Source organism: Suncus etruscus, chromosome X (genome assembly GCF_024139225.1).
Source record: "Suncus etruscus isolate mSunEtr1 chromosome X, mSunEtr1.pri.cur, whole genome shotgun sequence".
Classification (NCBI taxonomy): domain Eukaryota; kingdom Metazoa; phylum Chordata; class Mammalia; order Eulipotyphla; family Soricidae; genus Suncus; species Suncus etruscus.
Window position 1 is genome coordinate 70,154,111 of NC_064868.1, and position 26,532 is coordinate 70,180,642.

At 38.7% G+C, this 26,532-nt stretch overlaps 1 protein-coding gene across 1 annotated transcript in view; it reads left to right on the forward strand.

Annotated features, from left to right (window-relative positions):
• Positions 1-26,532, forward strand: part of DRP2 (dystrophin related protein 2) — a 123,346-nt gene that overhangs the window by 35,243 nt on the left and 61,571 nt on the right. The window contains exon 2 of the mRNA XM_049766650.1: positions 22,533-22,710. Coding sequence (XP_049622607.1) covers positions 22,594-22,710 — 117 coding nt within the window. The 5' untranslated portion in view covers positions 22,533-22,593. The remainder of the gene's footprint in view (positions 1-22,532; positions 22,711-26,532) is intronic.

Here is a 26,532-nt window from a genome sequence, read left to right on the forward strand (position 1 = left end):
GCATTTTTTCATGTGTCTTTTGGCCATTTGTATTTCTTCTTTGTGGAAGTGTCTGTTCATTTTTTCTTCCCATTTTTTATAATAATTTTTTATTTTGACTAAAGTGGATTACATGTTGTTCACAGTAATATTTTCGGTACATAGTGACATTGAATCAGGGGTATTCCCACCACTAATATTGTCCTCCCTCCGCCCCTGTTCCCATTCTGCATCCCATATACTCCTCCTTTACCCCCGGACTCCTCTGTGTCTTGCTTGTTGTAGATTAGGTATTGATTCTGTTGTTGTTGGCTTTGGATTTAGTGTTTAAGTCTGATTATTTTTTATTTCTACTTAATGTTCATATGACTGTTTGGTCTTGGTACCCTCCATTATCTCAATTTGTGAGGTGGAACAAGATGGTTCAACTTATGTGGTTCTGTTTGAAGGAAAGAAAAAAATAAAATGGGGCAAAAATCAAACAAGCAAAATGGGAAGAGTCCTTCTAGAAGCTATAAGTATCAATTTAAGAGAAGAAAAAGAAAAAGGAAGAAAAACATAACAACAATACAAAAAAAATTACACAAAAACCCTAAAAGCACCATAGCAATAAAGACAACAACTACACAATAACACAGTCCTGGAAAAAAAAAGCACAAAAAATAAAAAAAAACAACAACAACAAAACCAAAAATAATTTGTTCTTTTTTTTTTTGCATAGGCACAGTAAATATTGGGGAGATTAGAAAGGGAATTCCCTTGGCCTATGAGATACAGGGTTTCTCCACCCTTGAAGTATACTGTCATAGGAATAACTACAGGTCCGTACATGTTCTTTTACTCTCCCCTAGGTCCTTTTGTAGTGTCTGGAAACTTTCTGCTCTGCGTAGGATGGTAAAAATCAGGCCTCTGTGGCTAGAAATCTTGGTATTTGCACAGGTCAAAGGATGGGGCCTTTGGAGTCTTTCTTTATGGTTCTAGAAGTTCTGTTCCATCACTGTTGTTTTAATCAGTCTTCTGTAGTTGGTGATCTTGGTTTTTGCACCAATCCTAGGATGAAGCCTAGGATAGAATCTTTTATTATGTTTCCAGAAGATCTTCTCAGTTGTAGTTGTCTCAGTCAGACCTCTGAAATCAGAGATCTTGGTTGCACAACATGATTTCTGTATCTTGTGTGAGATATACATGATTTTCCCTTAGGTTACAATTCTTTGTTTTCATGTATTACTTCTGTAGGCATTTGAATCAGATTGATTTCTAAAACCTGATAGCCTATGCAAATAGGAAGGTGATTGATAAGTGCAGTTGGTAATTAGAGACAAAAGAGATTGCTCTATGGAAAGAAAAATTTTATCTAGAAAAAAGATCACTGGCCAAGAATTAGGACTAGATTCTTTTGTTTCCATTTTTTTAAACTGTCAACTTGCATTATGGATTTGATTGAGTCATCCTCACCAGATTTCACTGAAGATCAAAACAGACAGTATAAAGAGTTATGAAGAAAGAAGGAATGCTAACAATTTGACATGTGGCATCTCTAAAATGTTAACATTTTGCATGTTATCAAAGCACAGTCTAAAGAGGCTAAATGACTTGAGACCACAATTAGTGGCCAAAAAAGATAGTTCAGTTAAAATAGTGAATGATAGACTTTCTAGCATCAGAAGTTTATTTTCTACCTGAATTTAGTATTAGAAGATCTGCATTTTCTGAATACCATTTTTTGTTTTGCTAATTTTTTTATTTTTTGTTTTTATTGTATTAAGCATCAAGTTGACAATAAATCAGTAGAAGAATAAGAAAGATTAATTGGTAGAAAAATGAATCTCAAGAGGAAAAGTAGAGATTGTTCACAGAACAAGTGAAGAAAAATACACATACCACAATCCTGGGGATACTGGGGAACAGAGGTCTGGAAACAAAGCCATTATGGGAAATAATCTACACCAAGTTAGGAAATGAAATAGGTTCAACAGTTTCCACAATTGCAAACAGAGCAAGCAGTCAGACAGGCAAGCTGTGGAACAAGCCATGGAAATCTTTCCTTACTGTGGTCTTCATTGGGAAGAGGAGGACCTCCCTCATGGGTGGAGAACAGGTAGGAGTAGGACGCCAATCCAGAGGTACTTCCCACCTAGGTGGGACAAAGGCATGCAAAGAAGGAGGCATCCTAATTAGGGAGAAAACCCTTTACTCCAACAACTCCACACAAAAAAAGAAGAAATATGATATAAGACAGAATAAATCATGTTTAAAAGTTCTCTGAGAAAGGTGGGAGCCATATACCAGAAGCTCAAAAGGTGGCTGTATTTTTCAAAGGTACAGTAAAAGTTGGTAAAAAAAAAATAATATAAAAACGTTTATCTGAAGAACAGAGTGTCTTTACCCATGAAGCATCTGGTCACATAAAAACAATACAGGCTTCAGGCAGTCCAAAATTTGTCTTACAACAAGGACTTTCTTTAAGGTCCCATAAAAAGTTCCTCATCACAGTCAGGCTTCTGTAATTCCAGATCTTGTTTTTTGTTTTTGTTTTTTTTCTGTCGTAGTCAGTAAATCACAAAGCATGTCCTGTCAAGTGACATGGATGGCATGGAAATTTATCCTGGATGCAAGTTGTTGCTGTTTCCATGTCATTGTCACCGTGGTATAGAAGCCAGCCTTGGTGCATGTTGGTGCCAGGATAGCACGAAAACTTGCCCCGTTTGTAGGTCTCCATTGCCTGGTGTAGTGAAGAAGCCTGTGCCGTTTTCAATTATGAGACCCAAGGTTCGGGTGTGTATGGCTGATCTCTGAGCAACTGGAGCCTAAGTCATCTTGACAAATGTTCAGGGTAGAAGCCCATCCTGCAACATAAAAATTTTGGAGTCCCTACCCCTAATACATGGGAACTTCTCTCTTAAGATTTCCCATTGGGCCCATGAAAAAAGGAAGAAAAATAAAGCCAGAGGATACTATTGGGACATTAGAGGGTGCTAATAACATGCTAAACAATCCCTGCTACATGGGTCTGGTAACAATACAGTTCCCAGGAAATACATATATCCCTTATTATTTTCTACTAAACAAGTACAAAAAGGGACAAAACTACATCCCAATAAAGAAATAGGCATAAAAATATACACAGTGAAGACATAAACCTAAAGAAATATACATATCCCCCTAATGTCTTTTGAATAAGTCCAAGGGAAGTAGAATCTAGAACACAGCTCCAGCCAGAGAGATGATCTTTTAGCAGTCTAGGAGGCGGCGGGTTGAAGTCACAGGTTAAGATATGTCCTTGAGCCGAGGCTTACTCAAAAGCCAAATCTGGTCACTGGCAGCAGTCCAGAGCAATGAGATGTGGAAGAGATGGGGGTGCAGCACTGCTCCCAGCTCTATGGGGAGTAGAACTGCGGGGTAAAATGGAGAACAACAAATCTGGAGGGAGTAAACGGAGGAAGAAAATATAAAAGGATTTGTAGAGTAGTAGGCAGGGGGAAGGGGATTGAAGAGCTTTGTACGACACAGACAGATACTATGTGCAGTACAAACAGACATTAGCTGACATAAAGGTGACCACCGAACACAGAGAGAGACATTGTAGATCGATCAATAGGTTACAGCTGTAAAACTGACCCAGCTAAGCAGGTTAAAGTGCTTCGTAAATATTAAGCTAGAAAATGGAGAGATAATTTAATACCTAGGAATAATTGCTAGTGAGGGTAGACTTGGCTGTAAAAGCATCATAGGTTAGATAGTGCATTTTATATTTTTGAAACTATCTGCTTTTTCAAGATCCTGACTTCAGCATAACACTAAAGCCTTATTTTTCAGACTTTATTTTAAAATTTTTTTATAGAAACTATAACTAGACTCTAGATCAGGGGTCCTCAAACTTTTTAAACAGGGGGCCAGTTCACTGTCCCTCAGACCATTGGAGGGTCTGACTATAGTAAAAACAAAACTTATGAACGAATTCTTATGCACACTGCATATATCTTATTTTGCAATGCAGAAACAAAACAGATACAAATACAATATGTGGCCCGCAGGCCATAGTTTGAGGACCACTGCCTAGATCATATAACATCATTATATGGGTTGAAAGCATCCAGGTTCCTTTTCTGTAGGAAACTGAACAAAAACATTACGACATGATTGCAAACATAGTTAAATTGAAAGTAAGTTACCAAAACATTCTCAGGGTCTCCCAGGTACCTTCTCCACGGAAATCTGTGGATAAAAATATCAGAGCATTTTGCAGGTATGATCAAATAGAAAATGATTAGTTTAAGATTTTGTAATTTGTCCTGACATTTTTATAATGAACACTGTAACTGGAGTACATAATGTAGAATATTATAGGGTGTCCAAATTTTTTCTCCATGGGACTCTGTGAACAAACACATTGGAATGCTGTTATAAACATATCAGTTTAAAATTAATTTACTAAAACATTCTTTTTTTTTTGTCTTTTTTTAACCACACCCGGCTATGCTCAGGGGCTATTCCTAGCTTTGCTCAGGACGCCTTCCTGGCATGCAGTGGGGGGGCATGTGGGATGCCGGTGACCGAACTCAGGTCGAGCGCGTGCATGGCAAGCGCCCTACCCGCTGTTCTATCGCTCCGGCCCCTACTAAAACATTCTTATAGTGAGCACTGTAATTGGAGTCCATGACATCCAAATAATTTCCACAAAGATTTCTGTGGATAGAAGCATTAGAACATTATTGTAGACATTGATCAAAGGCAGTTAGCTGAATGTCTGCTTTAGTCTATGCAGCTGTGTCCATTGCAACAGGTTTCATTGAAGTATAAAAAGGATATAAGCTGCTGAGGACTTCACAGATGAAATGGGAATGTCTGAAACGTCGTGATCATCAAACTTAAAACTGTGTCTATTTGCATTTTTATAATAAGCTGTGCACCCAAATAATTTGAAACAGAATAATTTATTTTGTTTTGTTTTGTTTTGTTTGTTTGTTTTGGCCACACTCGGTGATGGTCAGTGGTTATTCCTGGCTCAGAAATGCACTCAGAAATTGCCCATGGCTTGGGGGACCATATGGGACTCCAGGGGTCCATTTTAGGTCAGCCAGTGTGCAAGGCAAACACCCTAATGCTATGCCACTGCTCTAGCCCCAATAACTTTTATTTTTCAGAGTTGTTCTTAAAACCAATAATATACTGTGAAAAGTCAAGGTTTTCTTTTTTTGTGGGGGGAGTCACACCCGGCAGCACTCAGGGGTTACTCCTGGCTTCACGCTCAGAAATCACTCCTGGCAGGCTCAGGGGACCATATGGGATGCTGGGATTCGAACCTCCATGCTATTTCTCTGGCCCCAAGTCAAGGTTTTCTAAAGGGAAGTCAACATAGGTATATAATTTTGCATCTACTTGCCCTCATAGGAAAAGCATTTCAGATGTATTAAAAAGCATGGGTGGTAGTGTCCAAATTTCTATTCCTTTTAAGGAATCCCACTGTATATTTCAGTGACTGCAATAAGACATTATTGTGTGTTAGTTTTTATTCTTTGGAAAATAACGAGACAATCCTGCAGCATGCATTTATTTGTGGATGTCAATGGCAAGGATAAATGCATGAAATATCAAATGTCTGAGACTTTTTGTGAAAGTTGAGGCACTGGATTGTGGATTTGAACTGACCTTGAAAAGGTGTAACAATAATAGAATCATTGAGCTGCTTGTATCTCAAGCATGCTCTGCTGCATTTAAGTAATCAAGATGATCATTATTTTCTTATGTATGTCTTTCCTGCCTATCTGCTTTACTCAGGTCTTCGTGGAGACCATTCATTAGAAATAGAAGTAGTTCATGTGAATCTTATTGGCTGTGCCCTGAAAGCTGGTCATTGAGTTTCCCAATGTAATCTTAGTCTTTTGGGCTGATATGCCTGTGCTGTCCTGCCCACAAAACTTTCATAATTTTGTCAAATTCTTCTGCCACTTTGTATTTATATCCAGTGGATTTGACCTGTTAAGACCGTCCTCATATTGGTTTCAGCTAAAATAATCAGCCAAACATGGAGTGTTACACAGGCATTGTTTATTGAGTTCATTTAACAAGTGTTTCCTAGATTACCAAACCCAGTGAAAGTTGAACCAGTTTCCTCATAAACAGATACAAGGTTCTGAATGGTCATTTCTAATCCCTGTAGTCTTTACCTTTGTGTGAAATGTTGGCTTGTCTTCTTGGTTATCTGTTGAGGTTGCTGTTTCTTTCCTTCTTTCTCCTGAATAGTCTGTATTGGATCTAGGAAAGAGAAGGAAAGCTTTGGTTTGTGGGATTCCTTATCAGGCACCCGTATCTGGATTTCATGATTTGTGAGAATTCTGCTTCTGAAAAGGTGTAGTAAACCCAGAGTTTCTGGGCAGGGTTTTTATCTGTGAAAACATAAGCCTATCCTTTTCCTTAAATTTGTTATCAAGTTTTACCCCAATAATTAGCCTGTGTTTCCTCTTGAAAGTGTCTTTCTGCAGCTGTATCAGGCTCTCCTTGGGGTAAATTCAAAAACTTTAGTGAATACAGTATTCAGGATAAAAGGCCAGTTGGTGCCATGTGCCTTTTCCTGTATTTTTCTTTTTTGTTTTGTTTTTTTTTTGGGGGGGGGCACACTGTTGACACTCAGGAGTTACTCCTGGCTATGTGCTCAGAAATTGCTACTGGCTTGGGGGGACCATATGGGACGCCAGGGGATCAAACCATGGTCTGTCCTAGGCTAGCACTTGCAAGGCAGATGTCTTACCTCTAGTGCCACTGCTCTGGCCCCCTTTTTCTATATTTTAATAATTGAGTTTTGAGGATTCTGTAAGCTCGTTCAACTATGCCTTATCCCTGAGATTTGTAGGAGAATCCAGTGATGTGCTTGATTTGCTGTTCTTTACAAAATGTTTGAAAGGTTTTGCTAGTGTAGGCGGGGCCATTGTAAAGTTTAATGATCTGGGGGAGGCCCATGACAGGAAAACATCGTAGGAGGAAAGAGAAAACTGCCTTAACTCTTTCAGAAGACATAGGTATGGCCCACATAAAAAGGGAGTAAGTATCTACCACCACATGAAGATAGGGTTTCTTTGGGGGAAAGTTAATATATGTAACATCCATTTGCCATTATTTATTTCTCTGCAAGCCATGAGGATTGGCACTTGCAACATGTAATATTTCATGCAAAGGAGCACAACTATAACATTTATCAAATATATGCCTGGTTTGCCACTATGGGGTGTGGTAATACACATGAATGTGACAGATATTAGTATCAATGACTTCATATTCTTGTAAAGGTTAGTTTAAAAAGAGGCACTGCTAGGCAACCAGCAGTTTCATTTCCTTGAGCCATTGGCCCAGTGAGGCCGAAATGAGATTGAATGTGGGTAATGAAAATAGGCTCAGAGCACCTTTGCAAAAGGAGCTTTTAATTGTTGAAGCAAATACTGAACCACAGGGCTATGTGCATTTAGGGAGGCAGAGACAATTCCAGGGAAAAGGCCAAACATATAAGCTGCGTCACTCACCATGTTCCTTTGAGCTGAGACATGGGGGAGTAAGTAAATCAACATGGTGAGTTCCATTTGTTGGACTGACATGTAATTTTCAGACACTTTTTCAGTCAGTGAGAGGTCAGTGATGCTGCCTTTTCCTGACAATGAACCATTGATATAAAACATAAAGTATTAGATATGGGAGGAAGATTGGATTATTGGGGAGATTACAAAATATGTCCTTCTGAAGAAATCCCAGGCTTTTCAATCAGGGTAATGGGAAGAGATTTTTTTTTTCTGAGAAGTCAGATAATGCTCCTTGAAGAGTGTCACTGACAAGCAGGATGGTTTCTACTTCCTTTTGTGGAATTGGCAGAACTATAACATGAGAGTCAAAACCTAAAGAAGAGGGACCGGAGAGATAGCATGGAAGTAAGGCATTTGCCTTTCATGCAGAAGATCATCAGTTCAAATCCCGGTGTCCCATATGGTCCCCCGTGCCTGCCAGGAGCAATTTCTGAGCATGGAGCCAGGAATAACCCCTGAGCACTGCCGGGTGTGACCCAAAAACACGAAAGAATACCCCTAAAGAATAAATTACTGAGTCTCACTTTGATTGTCAGAGCAGCTATTAACTCTAAATACTGCACAAATGAGCAAGGTTGTTTGTTGTGTAAATAGAGCCATTCTAGTTATCCTGAAACTTGATCTAGAGGGTGGGGGGTTTGCAAAGATCAGCAGCCAAACTTTATCTTCAGATGTGAACCTGGAAAGATAAGAATTTTGGAGACATTCTATAAAAAATCTAATTCATTTTTAGCTACAGTGTTAATTGTCATGGACTATTCAATGCAGAGTCCCCTTAGCAGGGGTCTCAAACTCACGGTTCGCAGGCTGTTTGCAGCCCTCGTACAACATTTTGTGGCCCTGCCCTAGAGGAATCTTTTTTTGTTTTGTTTTGTTTTAGTTGTTTGGGTCACACCCCCCAATGTTCAAGGCTTACTACTGACTTTGCACTCAAGGATCACCCCAACTTTGCCTCCTGCAGCCCCCAGGTAAATTGAGTTTGAGATCCCTGCCTTACAGGGTGTGCAATAAATTACTGAGCTCAGAGTTGGAAATCCCAAGAGAGGGACATATCCAATTATAGTCTACCATCAGTTTTTGAAAATAAATAAGTGTTCTGAGATCTTTCTGATAAATGGAAATTTTCTGTGGATGTTCTGAGGTATATTTAATGACTGCCTAAATATTTATGCAGGGGGCAGTGTCTTATCTTTTTCTATGGCAATCTATAAACTAGCTGCTCGCAAACTTGTCATGACCTCATCATATAAACACTGAAGTGCTCTGTCCATAGAAATTCTAAAATATGTCATCCATATAATGAATCAAATATGCATGGGGAACTTTATACAAGAAGGGTATAAAATCATATCAACAAAATATTGGCACTTGGTAGGTGAGTTAATCATACCCTGAGGTAAAACAGTCCATTGAAATCACGACTGGGGGCCCTGTTTTTAAGGAGTGAATGGAGAATGCAAAGCATATATGGTCCTCCACCTTAATAGAGATATTATAAAGCAATCTTTTAGGACTATCACCACAATTGGCTATTCTTTAAAAATAGCTTCAGGGGTGAGAAGAGGCAAACCTGATTATAAAGCTCTTGTGGGGGAATATTGTGGAATTTACATCCCTTAAGTTGGTTGTTTAACAGCTGCCATTTGCCCAAGTTCTTTTATATAACAGAAACAGGAGAATTCCATTGTAAAAATGAAGTTTCAATATGTGCCACTTTAAGCTCTTCCTCTACTAAGTCTACTAAAGCCTTTAAATTTTGTGTTATTGAGGAGACACTGTGGCTTCTGCAGAAAGATGTGCGATTTCTACTGAATGCAGAGAGGTGGAATTAAAAAGGTGAAACCTCTGAACTAGTGGTCTGGGGGATGCTGGGCAAGTAATATGACACTCTGATCCCCAATGGTTATGCAAATCTCAGCCCCATAGATTCAGAGAAATGGTATATATATCCCATAATATATAATATATAATGCTATATATATATGGCAGGAAAGTGACTTACTGTCCTTCAGGTCCAATACATTTCATTTGACTTCAGGCCTTAAGGTATATTTCACAAGGCATAATTGTGGGTCCATTGTTGTAAGGTGATGACAGAAACCTCTGTACCTGTGTCAAACATGTGTTTAAATTTCTTGCCATTAATCTCAAGGGTTAACAGTAGGTGTTCTGCTTTAGTAAGCATGGCAGTAAGGGCAATTAGGGGATTAGCAAAGGCATGGGGTTGATACTCTCAAAACCCTCAGTACTAGGGCAGTCAAAATACTCAATTATGACAAAAGGGAGAAATAAAAGTTGAGCTATGTGTTCCTTATTCTCAAAAGTCCAAACAGCACATAAATGACAATTATTTTTCTAACATGATCAGAATCTATAATTCCCAGTGACTAGAAATACCTTTAATTATTAGACTACTCCCCACAGTGCCTTGAGAGACTGAACCCTTTGTGCCAGATCTTAAATTGTAAGGGGAATGAGCTGGAGTTATAGTCACAGTCTCAGGACAGGGGATATACAAGGTACAACTTCCTGTAGTAGCAGGTTGTAATAAATCTATTGATAAAAGCTCATTTGGCTCAGTCCGGGAAGTGGAATTGCTGACAAAAATGTCTCCTGATTTTGTGGAGCCTGGAACTGGCCCTTCACCCATTTCCCCAAGAATAGATGGTTAGGTCTTGATCTAGAGGAGACAGGCTCAGGAGGAATCCTGCAGTCTCTGCAAAAATAACTCAGTTTGCCACAATTAAACCATCTGCCCTGAACTCATGAAGCTGGAGTTTGTCCTTTTATCCAATATCTCAAGACACAGTAAGAGGATGAAAAGCAGTCTCTTGCCCACTGGAATACTTTACCACATCTTGGACATATTTCAGGTGATCTTCTTGAAGTGGGGTTATTGTGGGGGCCTCTTTGTCCTCTAGAATGATAATCAGATCTGTTCTGATTCCCTTGAGCTTGCCTCCACACAGAATAGGCCACAAAAGCATTCACATAAGACTAATGCTCAACATTTTGACAAGCTCACAGAAATCATCTCACATCTTTCTTTTTTCTAACAGGGAACAGGATTGCCTGACAGTTCTCACTGGCATTCTCTAAAGCTAACATTTTTATTAGGTCCTTGCCTCTAATCTGTCATTGGATGAAATTCATAAGTTTTCCCAAAAAGTCTGCATATGGTTTTGAAATGACTTGAAAAAAATAATTGTAAAGCTCTCCTTAAATCCTGTATCCAGATCAATCTTATCCCAAGCCTACTGTGCAATCTCAAAAACCAGTTCCAAAACAGCATGGGGTAAAGTTGACTGCCTGTTGGATATGAATAAGCCCCTTTCCCTATCAAAAGTTCATTAGACAACAGAACTCCCTAAATCCTTCTTCCAGAACAACCTAAAGTGTGGAGCTTCATTTTTAGCTTTGTCATAAAACTAGATTTTCCACTGCATATATTGGGAAGTGCTCAGGCAGGTGCTTTAGCAATAGTATGAAAGTCCTGATGGGTCCAAAGCCAACCCTCACTCCAGTTAGTAATACATTTTAAAAAATCATTGAAATTGGCACATACTTTGAACAGTCTTTTGTAAATCAGCGAGGGAGGCCATGTTTATGCCCACATAAGAAGTGAGTTGATTTTCTTTCTTATGGGAAAGAGCAGAGCAGCTGCATCTAAGGCACCCTCTGCCAGGTTGTGGTGGGAAGGATGTGAAGCAATCTTATGGAGCTGGTCTTGACTTTGCATCTGAGGGAATTGTCCCAGCTCTTTTTCAGTATTTCTTTCATTTGTTATGTTAATCTCAGTAGATGGTGATTCCTCTAGTTTAATGCTAGCGGATCGGTGCAAATTATTGGCCTATGGGTTTCTGGCTCAGTACATGTCACCACTAGAAAGGCATTTTTATTTTCTAATATGGAAGGCACTTTGGAAAATTTGGTCTGTACGTTTCGTGTGCACAGTACATAAAATTATAAAGCCTACTATGAACACCAGAATGACTAAAATAAAATTTACCACTCTTGTAAAGGATATGATAAAATGTGGGGAAAAAGTAGTAAGGTATGTGAACAGGGATCAAGGTCTCTCTTTCCAAAACCAAGACACTATAGTCTTGATCCAAAAAGAGACTAGAGCCCTGAGATTATCCACCCGAATAACCAGAAAATCCACCTACCGAAGAGTCTCACCCAGTGTTGTTAATGTCCCTGTTCAGGGATATTATTATTATTATTATTATTATTATTATTGTTTTTGATGTTATTGTTATTATTGTTGTTTTTTATTATTATGATTCACAGGAATATTGGGAAAAACGGGTCTGGAAGCAATGCCAACACAAGAAATAATCCACACCAGGTTAGGGAGATGAAATAGGTGCAATAATTTCTAGCACAAGCAAGCTGCAAGCAGAATGAGCTGCAAGAAAGGCAAGCTGTGGAACAAGCCATGGATATCTCCCTGACCTGTGTCTTTATTGGGAAGAGTAGGACCTCCTCCATGGGTGGAGAACAGGTAGGGTTAGGGGGTCAATTCAGAGATACTTCCTGCCCAGGTAGGACAAAGACATACAAAGAAGAAGCCATCCTTATTAGGACAAAAATGGTTACTCCAAACATATTGACAACAAATTAGTAGAGATATAAAAAAGATTAATTGGTAGAGAAATTAATCTCAAAAAAGGAAAAGAAGAGATGGTTCACAAAACAAGAAATACATATGGCCACAACAATACAAATGAAGGGTTTATGTACCATACTCACAAAATTGGCAAAGATTTTAAAAATAAAATACTAGCTCTTGGAATATAAATAAGAAAACTGGAACTCTCAGACCTTGTTAGTGGTACTACATAGTTTTCATTTTCTAGAGGGATTGGGCTATCCTAGTTTCCTTTCTGGTTCTGGACTAGAGAGCACACCTGGTGGTACTCATGGGACCATATTTGGTATTGTAGATTCAACTCATGTCAGCTTTGGGCAAGTCAAGTGCCCTGCACTGTGCATTATATTTCTAGCCTCAACTGAGCTTTTTTTTAAATGGATTTATTTATTTTTAAAAATCTTTAGTTCAGCCACCATGAGATACACAGTTACAAAGTTGTCCATGATTGAGTTTCAGTAATGCAATGACCAGCACTCTTTACCAGTGCATATTTCCCACGACCAATGCCCCCAGTCTCCCTTCTGTCCTCCCATATGTTCTCTCCCATGCCTACCTCTGTGGCAGACATTTTTCTTCTTTTTCTCCTTTACTATTTTTTTAGACACTGTGGTTTCAAATATTGTTGCTGAAGGGAAATCATACATATCATTTAGTCTTTCAGAACACAGTTCTTATTTAGTGATCATTTTCAACTATCATTGTCAAAGTGGTCTCTTTATCTAAACTGCACCCCACTCCTGTATGTGACAAACTTTCTACCAGGACTGATCTTTCTAGTCCTTGTCTCTATTGTCTTTAGATATTATTACCATACTATATATTTTATATCCCCAAAATGATTGCTATTGTTCTGTGTCTATCCTTCTTTATGATTCATTTCACTCAGAGTAGTAATCTTCATATATGTCAATGTATAAGCAAATTTAATGACTTAATTTTTCCTAAGAGCTGCATAATATTCCACTGTGTAGATTTACTACTGTTTCTTTATTCACTCATCTTTTCTTAGGCACTAATGTTGTTTCCAGATTCCAGATATTTTTAATAGTGTTGCAGTGAACATTAGAATGCACATGCCTTTTCTGCATTGTGTTTTGGGCCGCTACAGTACATAACAAAGAGATTTATTTCTGGGTCATATGGAAGCTCATTTTCTAGTTTTTTTATATATAATCTCAGGGTTCTAGTCTCTTTTTGGATCAAGACTATGTCTGTGTTATTTTTTAAAAGTCTGGACCAATCTACATTCACAACAACAGGGAATGAATGTCCATTTCTCCCCACATCTGTGCCAGCACTGATTTCTTATTTTTGATGTATGCAATCTCTGTGGTGTGAAACAATATCTCACTGTAGTTTTGATTTTCATCTGCCTGGTGATAAGTGATTTAGAGTATTTTTTCATGTATGTTAAGGCCTTCTGTATTTCTTCTTTTAAAAAGTTTCTGTTCACCAGTGGGTCCGAGATGAAATCAAAGAGGAAATCAAAACTTTTCTGGAAACAAATGACAATGAACACAAACTATCAGAATCAATGGAACACAGCAAAAGCAGTGCTGAGAAGAAAATTTATAGCTTTTCAAGCACACATCCGGAAGGAAGAAGGGGCATACCTGAATAGCCTAATGATGCAACTAATAAAATTAGAAAATGATCAACAAAAGGAAGCAAAAGTAGGGAGACAGAAGGAAATAACAAAGCTTAGAGCAGAAATCAATGAAGTTGAAACACAAAAAACTATCTGAAAGATCAACAAGCGGAAGTTTGTTGTTTGAAAAAAATAAACAAGATTGATAGACCATTGGCTAAACTCCCAAAGAAAGAAAGAGAAACTTGATAACCCGTATTGGAAATGAAAAGGGGGAGATCAAAACAGATATTAGAGAGATTCAAAGGGCAACCAGAGACTATTTTGAGAAACTCTATGCCACCAAATATGAGAATTTGGAAGAAATGGATAAATTCTTGGACTCCAATAAATTTCCATGGGTGAATAATGAAGAAGTAGCATATCTAAAAACCCTCATCAGCATTGAGGAAACTAAAATGGTAATCAAGTGTCTCCCCCCCAAAAAAGCTCAGGCTGAGCTGGATTCACTAATGATTTTTTTCAAACCTTTCAAGAGGAACTACTACCAGTCCTAGTCAGGCTCTTTCATAAAATTGAAAAAACAGGTTCACTTCCAAAAAGGTTTTATAAAGCCAACATCATCTTGATACCAAAACTAGACAGAGATGCTGCTAAAAAAGAAAATTACAGACAAATATCTCTAATGAACACAGATGCAAGATCCTCAACAAAATCTTGGCAAATAGGATCCAATGCCTCATCAAGATCATTCATTACGATCAAGTAGGTTTCATCCCAGGTATGCAAGGATAGTTTAACATTCGTAAATCTATAAATCTAATGCACAACATAACAACAAAAAATAAAAATCACGGGGCCGGGCAGTGGCGCTGGAGGTAAGGTGCCTGCCTTGCCTGCGCTAGCCTAGGACGGACCGCGGTTCGATCCCCCGGTGTCCCATATGGTCCCCCAAGAAGCCAGGAGCAACTTCTGAGCGCATAGCCAGGAGTAACCCCTGAGCATCACAGGGTGTGGCCCAAAAACCAAAAAAAAAAAAATAAAATAAAATAAAAATCACATGGTCATATCAATAGATGCAAAGAAAGCATTTGATAAGGTTCAACACCCATTCTTGATAAAAAGCTCTCAGCAAGATGGGAATGAAATGAAGATTTCTCTTTTTTAACTTTGTTTTTTTTTATTTAAACAACTATTGCATACATGATTGTGTCTGGGTTTCAGTCATGTAAAGAACGCCACCCATCACCAATGCAACATTCCCATCACCAATGTCCCAAATCTCCCTCCTCCCCACCTAATCCCCGCCTGTACTCTAGACAGGCTTTCTATTTCCCTCATATATTCTCATTATTAGGATAGTTCAAAACGTAGTTATTTCTCTAACTAAACTCATCCTTGTTTATGGTGAGTTTCATGAGGTGAGCTGTAACTTCCAGCTCTTTTCTCTTTTGTGTCTGAAAGTTATTATTGCAAGAATGTCTTTCATTTTTCTTAAAACCCATAGATGAGTGAGACCATTCTGCGTCTTTCTCTCTCTCTCTGACTTATTTCACTCAGCATAATAGATTCCATGTACATCCATATATAGGAAAAGTTCATGACTTCATCTCTCCTGACAGCTGCATAATATTCCATTGTGTATATGTACCACAGTTTCTTTAGCCATTCATCTGTTGAAGGGTATCTTGGCTCTTTCCAGAGTCTTGATATGGTAAATAGTGCTGCAATGAATATAGGTGTAAGGAAGGGATTTTTGTATTGTATTTTTGTGTTCCTAGTGTATATTCCTAGGAGTGGTATAGCTGGGTCATATGGGAGCTCGATTTCCAGTTTTTGGAGGAATCTCCATATTGCTTTCCATAAAGGTTGAACTAGATGGCGTTCCCACTAGCAGTGGGTAAGAGATCCTTTCTCTCCACATCCCGGCCAACACTGCTTGTTCTCATTCTTTGTGATGAGTGCCAATGTCTGGGGTGTGAAGTGGTACCTCATAGTTGTTTTGATTTGCATCTCCGTGATGACTAGTGATGTGGAGCATTTTTTCATGTGTCTTTTGGCCATTTGTATTTCTTCTTTGTCAAAGTGCCTGTTCATTTCTTCTCCCCATTTTTTTATGGCATTAGATGTTTTTTTTCTTGTAAAGTTCTGTCAGTGCCTTGTATATTTTGGATATTAGCCCCTTATCTGATGGGTATTGGGTGATTAGTTTCTCCCACTTAGTGGGGGGCTCTTGTATCCTGGGCGCTATTTCTTTTGAGGTGCAGAAGCTTCTCAGTTTAACATATTCCCATCTGTTAATCTCTGCTTTCACTTGCTTGGAGAGTGCAGTTTCCTGTTGAAGATGCCTTTAGTATCAATGTCATGGAGACTTTTGCCTACATGTTGTTCTATATATCTTATGGTTTCAGGTCTGATATCGAGGTCTTTAATCCGCTTGGATTTTACCTTCATAAATGATGTTAGCTGGGGGTCTAAGTTCAATTTTTTGCAAGTGGCTAGCCAGCTTTGCCAACACCACTTCTTGAAGAGGCTTTCTTTGCTCCATTTAGGATTTCTTCTTCCTTTATCAAAAATTAGGTGATTGTATGTCTGGGGAACATTCTCTGAGTATTCAAGCCTATGCCACTGATCTGAGGGCCTGTCTTTATTCCAATACCATGCTGGTTTGATAATTATTGCTTTGTAGTACAGTTTAAAGTTGGGGAAAGTAATTCCCATATTCTTTTTGCCAATGATTGCTTTAGCTATTCTAGGGTGTTTATTGTTCCAAATAAATTTCAAAAGTGCCTGATCCACTTCTTTGAAGAATGTCATGTGTATCCTTAGAGGGATCGCATTAAATCTGTACAATGCTTTGGGGAGTATTGACATTTTAATTATGTTAATCCTGCCAATCCATGAGCAAGGTATGTGCGTCCATTTCCATGTGTCCTCTCTTATTTGTTGGAGCAGAGTTTTATAGTTTTCTTTGTATAGGTCCTTCACATTTTTAGTCAAGTTGATTCCAAGATATTTGAGTTTGTGTGGCACTATTGTGAATGGGGTTGTTTTCTTAATGTCCATTTCTTCCTTATTACTATTGGTGTATAGAAAGGCCATTGATTTTTGTGTGTTAATTTTGTAGCCTGCCACCTTGCTATATGAGTCTATTGTTTCTAGAGGCTTTTTGGTAGAGACTTTAGGGTTTTATAGGTAGAGTATCATGTCATCTGCAAACAGTGAGAGCTTGACTTCTTCCTTTCCTATCTGGATTCCCTTGATATCTTTTTCTTGCCTAATCGCTATAGCAAGTACTTTCAGTATTATGTTGAATAGGAGTGGTGAGAGAGGACAGCTTTGTCTTGTGCCAGAATTTAGAGGAAATGCTTTCAGTTTTTCTCCATTGAGGACAATATTTGCCTCTGGCTTGTGATAGGTGGCCTTAACTATATTGAGTAAGGTTCTTTCCATTCCCATCTTGCTGAGAGTTTTGATCAAGAATGGGTGTTGGACCTTATCAAATGCTTTGTCTGCATCTATTGATATGATCATGTGATTTCTATTTTTCTTGTTGATGTTGTGTATTATATTGATAGATTTATGAATGTTAAACCATCCTTGCATTCCTGCGATGAAACCTACTTGATCGTAGTGGATGATCTTCTTAATGAGGCATTGAATCCTATTTGCCAGGATTTTGTTGAGGATCTTTGCATCTGCATTCATCAGCGATATTGGTCTGTAATTTTCTTTTTTTGTAGCATCTCTGTCTGGTTTAGGTATTAAGGTGATGTTGGCTTCATAAAGCTATTTGGAAGTGTTTCCGTTTGTTCAATTTCATGGAAGAGTCTTGCCAGGATTGATAGTAGTTCCTCTTGGAAAGTTTGAAAGAATTCATTAGTGAATCCATCTGGGCCTGGGCTTTTGTTTTTGGGCAGACATTTGATTACCGTTTTAATTTTATAAATAGTGATGGGGGTGTTTAGATATGCTACATCCTCTTCCTTCAACCTTGGAAGATTATAAGAGTCCAAGAATTTATCCATTTCTTCCAGGTCCTCATTTTAGTGGCATAGTTTCTCAAAGTAGTTTCTGATTACCATTTGGATCTCTATCATATCAGTAGTGATCTCTCCTTTTTTATTCCTAATATGAGTTCTCAAGTTTCTCTCTCTCTCTTTCTTTGTTAGTTTTGCCAGTGGTCTATCAATCTTGTTTACTTTTTTCAAAGAACCAACTTCTGCTTTCGTTGATCTTTTGGATTGTTTTTCGGGTTTCCACTTCATTGATTTCTGCTCTCAGCTTTGTTATTTCTTTCTGTCTCCCTATTTTTGGGTCCTTTTGTTGAGCACTTTCTAATTCTATGAGCTGTTTCATTAATATATTCAGGTATGCCCCTTCTCTTTCCTGATGTGTGCTTGCAAAGCTATAAATTTTCCTCTCAGTACCACTTTTTCTGTGTCCCATAGGTTCTGATAGTTTGTGTCTCCATTGTCATTTGTTTTCAGGAAGGTTTTGATTTCCTTTTTGATTTCATCTTGGACCCACTGGTTATTCAGTATTAGGCTATTTAACTTCCAGGTATTAAAGTTTTTCTTCTGTGTCTCTTTGTATTTCACATATAATTTCAGGGCGTTGTGGTCAGCGAAGGTAGCCTGCAAAATTTCTATCCTCTTGATATTATGGAGTATGTTTTATGTGCTAGCATGTAGTTTATCCTGGAGAATGTCCCATGTACATTAGAGAAGAATGTGTATCCAGGCTTCTGGGGGTGGAGTGTCCTGTATATATCCACTAGACCTCTTTCTTCCATTACTCTTTTCAGGTCTAGTATATCCTTGTTGGGTTTCAGTCTGGTTGACCTGTCAAGTGTTGACAATGCCGTGTTGAGGTCTCCCACAATTATTGTGTTGTTATTGATATTGTTTTTCAGATTTGTCAACAATTTTATTAAATATTTTGCTTGCCCTTCATTCAGTGCATATATGTTTAGGAGAGTGATTTCTTCCTGCTGTACGTATCCCTTGATTAATACAAAATGTCCATCTTTGTCCCTTACAACTTTTCTAAGTATAAAGTTTGCATAATCTGATATTAGTATGGCCACTCCAGCTTTTTTATGGATGTTGTTTGGTTGGATGATTTTCCTCCAGCCTTTTATTTTGAGTCTATGTTTGTTCTGACTATTCAGGTGCGTTTCTTTTAAGCAGGAGAAAGTTGGATTGAGTTTTTTTTCATCCATTCTGCCACTGTGTCTCTTAATTGTTACATTTAGTCCATTGCCATTTAGTGAAAGAATTGTCATGGGATTTTATGCCATCTTTTTTTTATGTTTGGTCAGTCTTGTCTTAAAGTAACTATTTCAGTTTTTCTTTTAAGACTAGTTTTGAGTCTGTAAAGTTTCTGAGCTGTTATTTATCTGTGAAACCATGTATTCTTCCTTCAAACCTGAAAGTGAGTTTTGCTGGGTGAAGTATTCCAGGCAAAGCATTCATTTCATTGTGTTTTGTCACTATGTCACACCACAGCCTTATGGCCTTGAGTGTTTCTTGTGACAGGTCTGCTGTAAATTTCAAGGATGCTACCTTGAATGTAATTTCTCTTTTAGATCTTGCTGCTTTCAGAATTCTGTCTCTATCTGTGGTATTTGTCATTGTGAGTAGAATGTGTCTTGGTGTGCTTTTTCTGGGGTCTCTTTTAGTTTGTATTCTTCGGGCATGCAGGATTTGATCACATGCATTCATTAGCTCTGGTAGTTTCTCTTTAATGATGTTCTTGACTGTTGATTCTTCCTGGAGATTTTCTTCCTGGGTCTCTGGGACTCCAATAATTCTTAAGTTGTTTCTGTTGGGCTTATCATAGACTTCTATTTTCATCTGTTCCCATTCTTTGAGTAATTTTTCCATTGTTTGATCATTTGCTTTAAGGATTTTTCCAATTTCTTCTGCTGTATGAAATTGTTATTCATCTCATCTTCCAGTGTACTAATTCTATCCTCAGCTGCTGTTAACCCGTTGGAAAGCTCAACCATGTTTTTCTTCAATTCATCTACTGAGTTTTTTTTTAATATAATTTTTATTTTGATCATAGTGGCTTACATATTATTGACAATAATATTTTAGGTACATATTTAAATAAAATCAGGGGGATTCCCATCACCAATTTGTCCTCCCTACACCTCCGTTTTTGTCCTACCTCCCATATGCTCTCCCCTCACCCCCAGGTCTGCCAGAATATGTGGTCCCCTCTGTTCCTAGCCTACTACTTAGTAGTATTGCACCTGTTTGGTCCTGGTGCCTCCCTTATTTCCCCCTCTAACTGGGGGGCAGGACTAGCTAGTTCAAGTTACGTGGTTTTGTTTGAAGAAGAGAAAAGTAATAACCTGGGGTAAAAGTCTAATATGTTGAAAATATACAGAATTCTTCTAGAGGCTGTCATCATCGGTTTGAGAGATGAAGGAGAAAAAGAAGGTGAAACACTCCACCAGTACGAAAAGAAGTGTCAAATATCCAGTGAGGACTCCAACAATAACAATAAGCACCACAAAAAAAAACCATGAAAAATAAGTATAAATGGGGGCAACAGCTTCAATAACCAAACCAAAACAAAGAAATCGACCAAAAATAGATAGGTAGATAAAAATAATAATATTAATAATAATAAATGAAGATAAAAAATAATATATAAAAATTAACAATGTTTTGTGCTTTTTGCTTTTTTTTCTTCCTGCCCTGGCACAGTAAATATTGGGGTCATTCGAAAAGGAATTCACTTGGCCTAAGAGATATGGGGTTTCTCCGCCGTTGGAGTATATTGTCATGGGATCAACTATAGACTCTGTTCATTCTGAACCACTGTTTCCCTTGTTGCTGGTTTCTTTATGGTATAAAAGATAGTCAAGGCTTTGTGTTTCCTCTCTTCTGCTTGATTTGATCACTTCTCCTTGCTATACTCTGACACCTATGGTGTTCAGAGTTTCTACCATTTAGACTGTTGTATTTCTTCATGGAGTATTGTATGTATATGGGGTATATATTCTAAATACCTCAGACAAGCGCTATCATTCTGTACTTATCCTTATTCTTTTGGCTTACCTCATTTAACATAATATTTTCTAATTCCATCCATGTTGCCACAAAATCCATGATTGTCTTGTGTCTAACTGCTATGTAGTATTCCATTGTGTATAAGTATCACATCTTGGAGAATGTCCCATGTGCATTGGTAAAGAGTATGTATCAAGCTTTCTGGGAAAGAAAAGCCCTATATGTATCTAATAAGTCACTCTGCCATTTCTTCATTCAAAGCCAGTATATCTTTGTTGAGTTTTAGCCTGGTTGATCTATCAAGAGGTGACAAGACTGTATTGAAGTCCTCTACTACTATTGCATTGCTAATGGTATTTTCTTCAAGTCTAGTACCAGTTGTTTTGAGTCTTTTTATGGCCCTTTATTGGGTACATAAACTTTTAGGGGTATAATTTCTTCCTGACGTACACATGCTTGACAATTAAGAAATGCTCGTCTAGGGCCGGAGTGATAGCACAGTGGTAGGGCGTCTGCCTTGCACGTGGCTGACCCAGGACGGACCTGGGTTTGATCCTCGGCATCCCTTATGGTCCCCCAAGCCAGGAGTGATTTCTGAGCACATAGCCAGGAGTAATACTTGAGCATCAGTGGGTGTGTCCCCCAAAACAAAACAAAACAACAACAACGAAAGAAATGCTCATCTCTTTCTTTTATAACCTGGAGTTGTTTGCTTGAATAATTGCCCTCTAACATTTGACTTTGATTCTGTGTTGCTTCAAATATCCAAATGTGTTTATTGCAGGCAGCAAGTGTTGGATACAATTTTATGATCCATTTTGCCACTCTGTTTCTTGACTGGTGCATTTAGTATATTAATGTTGAGAGAAATTATTGTCATGAGATTTTGTGCCATGATTTTATAGAAGTTTGGTGTGTTTGCCTTAAAGTAGACTATTCAGTTCTTTTATTAATGTGAGTTTTGAGTCTGTAAAGTTTCTGGGCTATTGTTTTTCTGTGAAGCAGTGTAAATTTCCTTCAAACCTGAGTGAAAATATGGCTAGGTGAAGTATTATTGCTGAGGCACTCATTTCATTGTGTGTTTTCACTGTGCAGTTTCTCGACTGCCTTTTGGCCTAGAGGGTTGCTTGTGACAAAGTTGCTATAAATCTTAAAGATGCTTCGTTGTATATATTTTCCCTTTCTGATCCTGCTGCTTTCAATATTCCATCTCTGTGATTTTCATCATTGTGACTAGAATGGACCTATGGCTGCTTTTCTTTGGGTCTCTTTCAGCTGGTATTGTTCAGGCAGCCAGGATGTGGGGGCATGTACTCTTCAAGTCTGAGAACTCAGTAATTATGTCTTTCATCGTTGCTCCTGAGTAGGGATTTTCTTTCAGCCTCTCTGGAACCCCAATGGTTTTTTTCCTGTTGAATTTCTCCCAAATTTTTAATTTTCTTTGCTTATTTTGAGGAAATTTTACATCTTCTATTCTTCTGATCTTTTTCCTGTTCTTGGTGTAGTGATTCTGAGCATGACCGAACCATGAGGCAATTCCAAACCTGATATCTAATTAAAGTCTTTTATGAAATATGGTGAGCCATGAAAAATAGAGCAGGCGGTTCAGTAAATTGTGAATATTAATTTACATAGCCAACCAAGTCACCTCTGGTTAAGCACTATTTAGGAACTTTTCCGAGGTCTCTTATTCTATATATCTCCTCTTTTAGGTGCTTATTCTCAACCGTTGGTGTGATTCTTATCCTTACTCGCCGATGAACTTTGGTTCTGATGCAACCTATGGTCATGCAGGGATGCCCTTATACTCTCCCACGATGTCATGAATGGCGAGGAGCTAGTCAATTCTGTCACAGCAGGAGCCTACGAAACACCTGCCCTCAACCTCAGGTAAGCCACTCATAACAAATGAATGACCTGTTGAGAAAATATGGATGTGGGATCTGTGTATCTTCTTTGGGTATCTATATTTCCTAAGGGTACTATCTGTATAGAAACATTTATTACTATGGAACCTTCTTCTGGCCCATCGCGAGTCACTTATAAAGCCTCTTATAGTAAACAAGGTAAAAGGAATGGCTGAGCAATGCAAAGAGTCTGCAGAGGCTGAGGAGAGTCATCGCATGTTAACTTTCCAAAAGCAGTTTCAAAGTTTCATTATTCTTCAGGACATGCTGTAGGACAAAACTACTCTGTGTATAACTCATATATTCAGCAGGTTGTTTCCCTTTCCATTAGCCATTCCTCTCAAATATCTAGACTTACTTAGCTTCTGGCTAAGTAAATTTATATGTAAATTTTACATATAAAATTTACTGGACAAAGGAAAAAATATATGTGATATTCACTACAATGTTCTTGGAGTTCAGATGACATGAATGTCAGAAAATGTACCAGGCCTCCTAATGCCTCATAGATGAGTTATGGTGCTATGTCACCTGTGGATATATGGGCAGCAAATGAATTTATCAGAAATAGGAAGGGAGCTCTTCCTCCTCCTCTTGCTCCTTCTGGGCCAGCCTGATCCCTTCCCTCCTCCTCCTCTTTCTACTTTTTCCTCCTCCTTCTCCTCCTCTGGGCCTGGGCCCAGCCATTCATTCAATTTATCCCCCATGTACCCACCCTAGGTGGCTCCGGCTTCAAGATGTCCAACCGAGTGGTGTGCCGCGAAGCCAGCCACACCGGGAACTGGTACAAAATATTAAAATAAAAAAGAGAAAAACATAGGAAAGGGAGAAATTCTCTATAGGGTTTAGAGAATGTAGGCGTTAGAGAATGCATTTAGAGTGATAATAATAATAATTAAAAATTATGAAATCCAGAGTCATAAGCTTTGACTTGGCTGTTTTCATAACCATAAAAAATATACTGGCTGTTTTTCACAACCAGAAAAAATATGCTGCCTTTAATATAGTCTAAACTGAATAGGGTTAACTTAGGGTACTCCTTTACACCTAATTTCCCCCAGTGTCAGACTTCCATAGGAATTAAGGAGCTGAGGTTTTTCTTTAAAGTTTTTCCTACTTATTGTTACCCCCACCCAAGATGCACCATCGAGGCCAGGAAACATGAGAACTTCATATTGTGATTGAAAACAGTGACTAAATTTCCTCTTCTTGATATTCTCTAATTTCATTCTGCCTTTCTGATTATTCTGGCTTGCCTTAAAGTTTCCAGATGTGAGGATAGAACCCTCTGTAGAATGAAGGTAAGAAATAAAACCTTCTAGGACTTTACAGCTAGAAGTAGAAGGTCATTTATAGGGAAAGAAAACAATCACTGTTCTTTATTTGCCTGCTGTGTAATAGGCCCTGCTAAGAGTAATTTGTGAGATTAAGGGGAAGTAGGGCAATCAAGACAGTGATAAAACATGGAAAGATGTCATGTAGGGGGTTAAGAAAATAAGAAGACTGAAGGAATTAAAGTCTAAGGTGAAGGAACCCTTGTTCTTTATGGATGCCACTTCCAGAAGTAGAGAAAGTTTGTTGTGGCTGGATCACCAGGGCCTGTTTTTAACTCCAGTGCATTCTCAGCGCACAAATTCTGTGAAGTTGGCTTGAGTCCAAAGATCTCAGACCTAAAGCCTCTCCCTACTTTTGCTCTTAGCCTGCCATTCCCCAACCACCCATATTGGCTCTACACCAGACCCCCAGAAAGGATTAGGTGGTTGTTCCAACTATTCCTGTAGGTGGGTCTAAGCATGGAAACAATGTGAAACTGTGGAAAGCCCAGAAGACTATGTGGGAGATAAATGAGTATGGGAACAGAACTCTTTTTGGAAAGAATAAAGTATTTTCCTCAGTGCTGAGAGGTGGGGCCCAGCTTAGGAATGTTCAAATTTTTTCCAAGTCAGTATTTTGGAGAAGAGTGCCTGCTCCTAGAAGGGACTCTGCCCTTTTTATCAGTGGCCCAGGGCAAAACAGGCAAAACCCAGGAATCTTCCTGCTACTGAATACCTGTGAAGAGATTCTGGATTCTATATTGGCCTGTCACTTCTCTGCAGCAGTACAAGAGGAGTGTTTGTTTGTAGATCTTCATTTCCCTCTAACTTTAAAGTGAAAGGTCTGCAGTAATATAACTGTCCCTGAATACACCTTGACTTCCCAAAGGCAAGGCAGAGTACCCCCTTTATTTTCATAGTGGACTCAAATGAACATTCTGTCCACCATGCTCATCCGGCTATACCCTGGTTGTGTCCCAAAGTACCCCACACACATTTTTATAGACTGACTGACTCAGCATTTTTGCCTAGCAGTTGTTTCCAAAGTTATACTCCTGCCAGGCCTTGTGGAAATTTCTTACCAGAATTTTGTCACAGAAGTCAACAGATGCTTTTTTCTACTTCAGAAGAGGAGTAGGCTTGGAGGCAGAGTGAATCCCTTGTGTCTCCCTAAGGAAAGGGAAAGTAAATCAACAAAAATTACTTTCTGCATGCTCCTCCTTAGCACCCTGGAATGCCCAGTCCCACTCCTGCCATCCTTGCCAGCCTGGGAGGGTGCTCCTGGCTCCGGTGCGGTGGGCCCAGTTGGGTTGGGAGGGAGCCAGAATTCTCCAGGGACAAAGCTCTGATTCACCCACTGAGCCCTGACATGGCCACCCCCTCTGGATTCCTGGAAGGTCAGTAAACAAACAGGGTGACAGCTCCCACCTCCTGTTCTAGCTCAGTCCTGTCTTCCCTCCCTGAGGCAGCCTGCTTAGAGTCTATCAAAACTCCCTGTGGCTCATCATGCCCTGGGACTGAATTCCTGCTGAGGGACAATCATGGAGCTGCTTGAATCTGTCACGGAGTCTTCAGAAAGCACAGGTAGGGTTGACTCATGGGAACAGAGTCTGAATTCAGAGTTTTTGAGCCTTCCAGAATCTTGTTTTCTCACTTGCTTCCAATTCATAGTGTGGCTAGAAACTAAACTGTCACTTATATGGGATTATTGGTTTTCTAAATTACTTTTTCCACCCTGAATTTCCCAGTATATGGGAAGAAAGTATGTTTTGAGGAAGAAAGATGTTAGAGGAGATTCATCCACTAATAGGACCATATGCTTGCCATAGAATACAAGCTTGTAGACAGACAGCAGATGGATTTATTTGAGCTAAGTTTGAATGACACAATTGAGTGTTTCTTCACAGCCCTTTTCCTTCCACCTCTTGCTTTTCCTAGCTGGATACTATATGAGATGGAGCTAACTTCTTAATAATTATTTGGCACAAACACGATTTTTTACAAGTCCCTAAAATCCCCACAGGGCAAGAGAATGATGGGCTCTTAGCTTGAGGAACCAAGATGAAACTCTGGCATACTCCATAACAGGTTCTTTTTACTACTGATTCTCGTTAGAATCCTTTGAAGATAGAAATCCAAAATGTTGCTTTGGTTCTTTCTCAAGCTATGGATGTTGAATATATTTTTAGGATGGTCTCAGGTTTCCTAACTATGAAATGTTACTGGGGAAGAAGGAAGGAGAAACATCAAATATTGGATTCATTTTGGAAGTAGGACATCTAATGTAATAGGACCCCCTGCTAGCTCTCTACCCCTTTCTATCTTGTTTCTCTTTTCTATAAGATTGAGTTCACTATGTCCGACTGAGGTAAAGCTCACCTTGAATATTATGGATGCCAGTGTTTTGGAAATTCTGAGTAGTTTCTTGTCTAACATAAGTACTTACTGGAAGATCTTATAATAAGATTAATGATAGCATTAAGCATTTATAT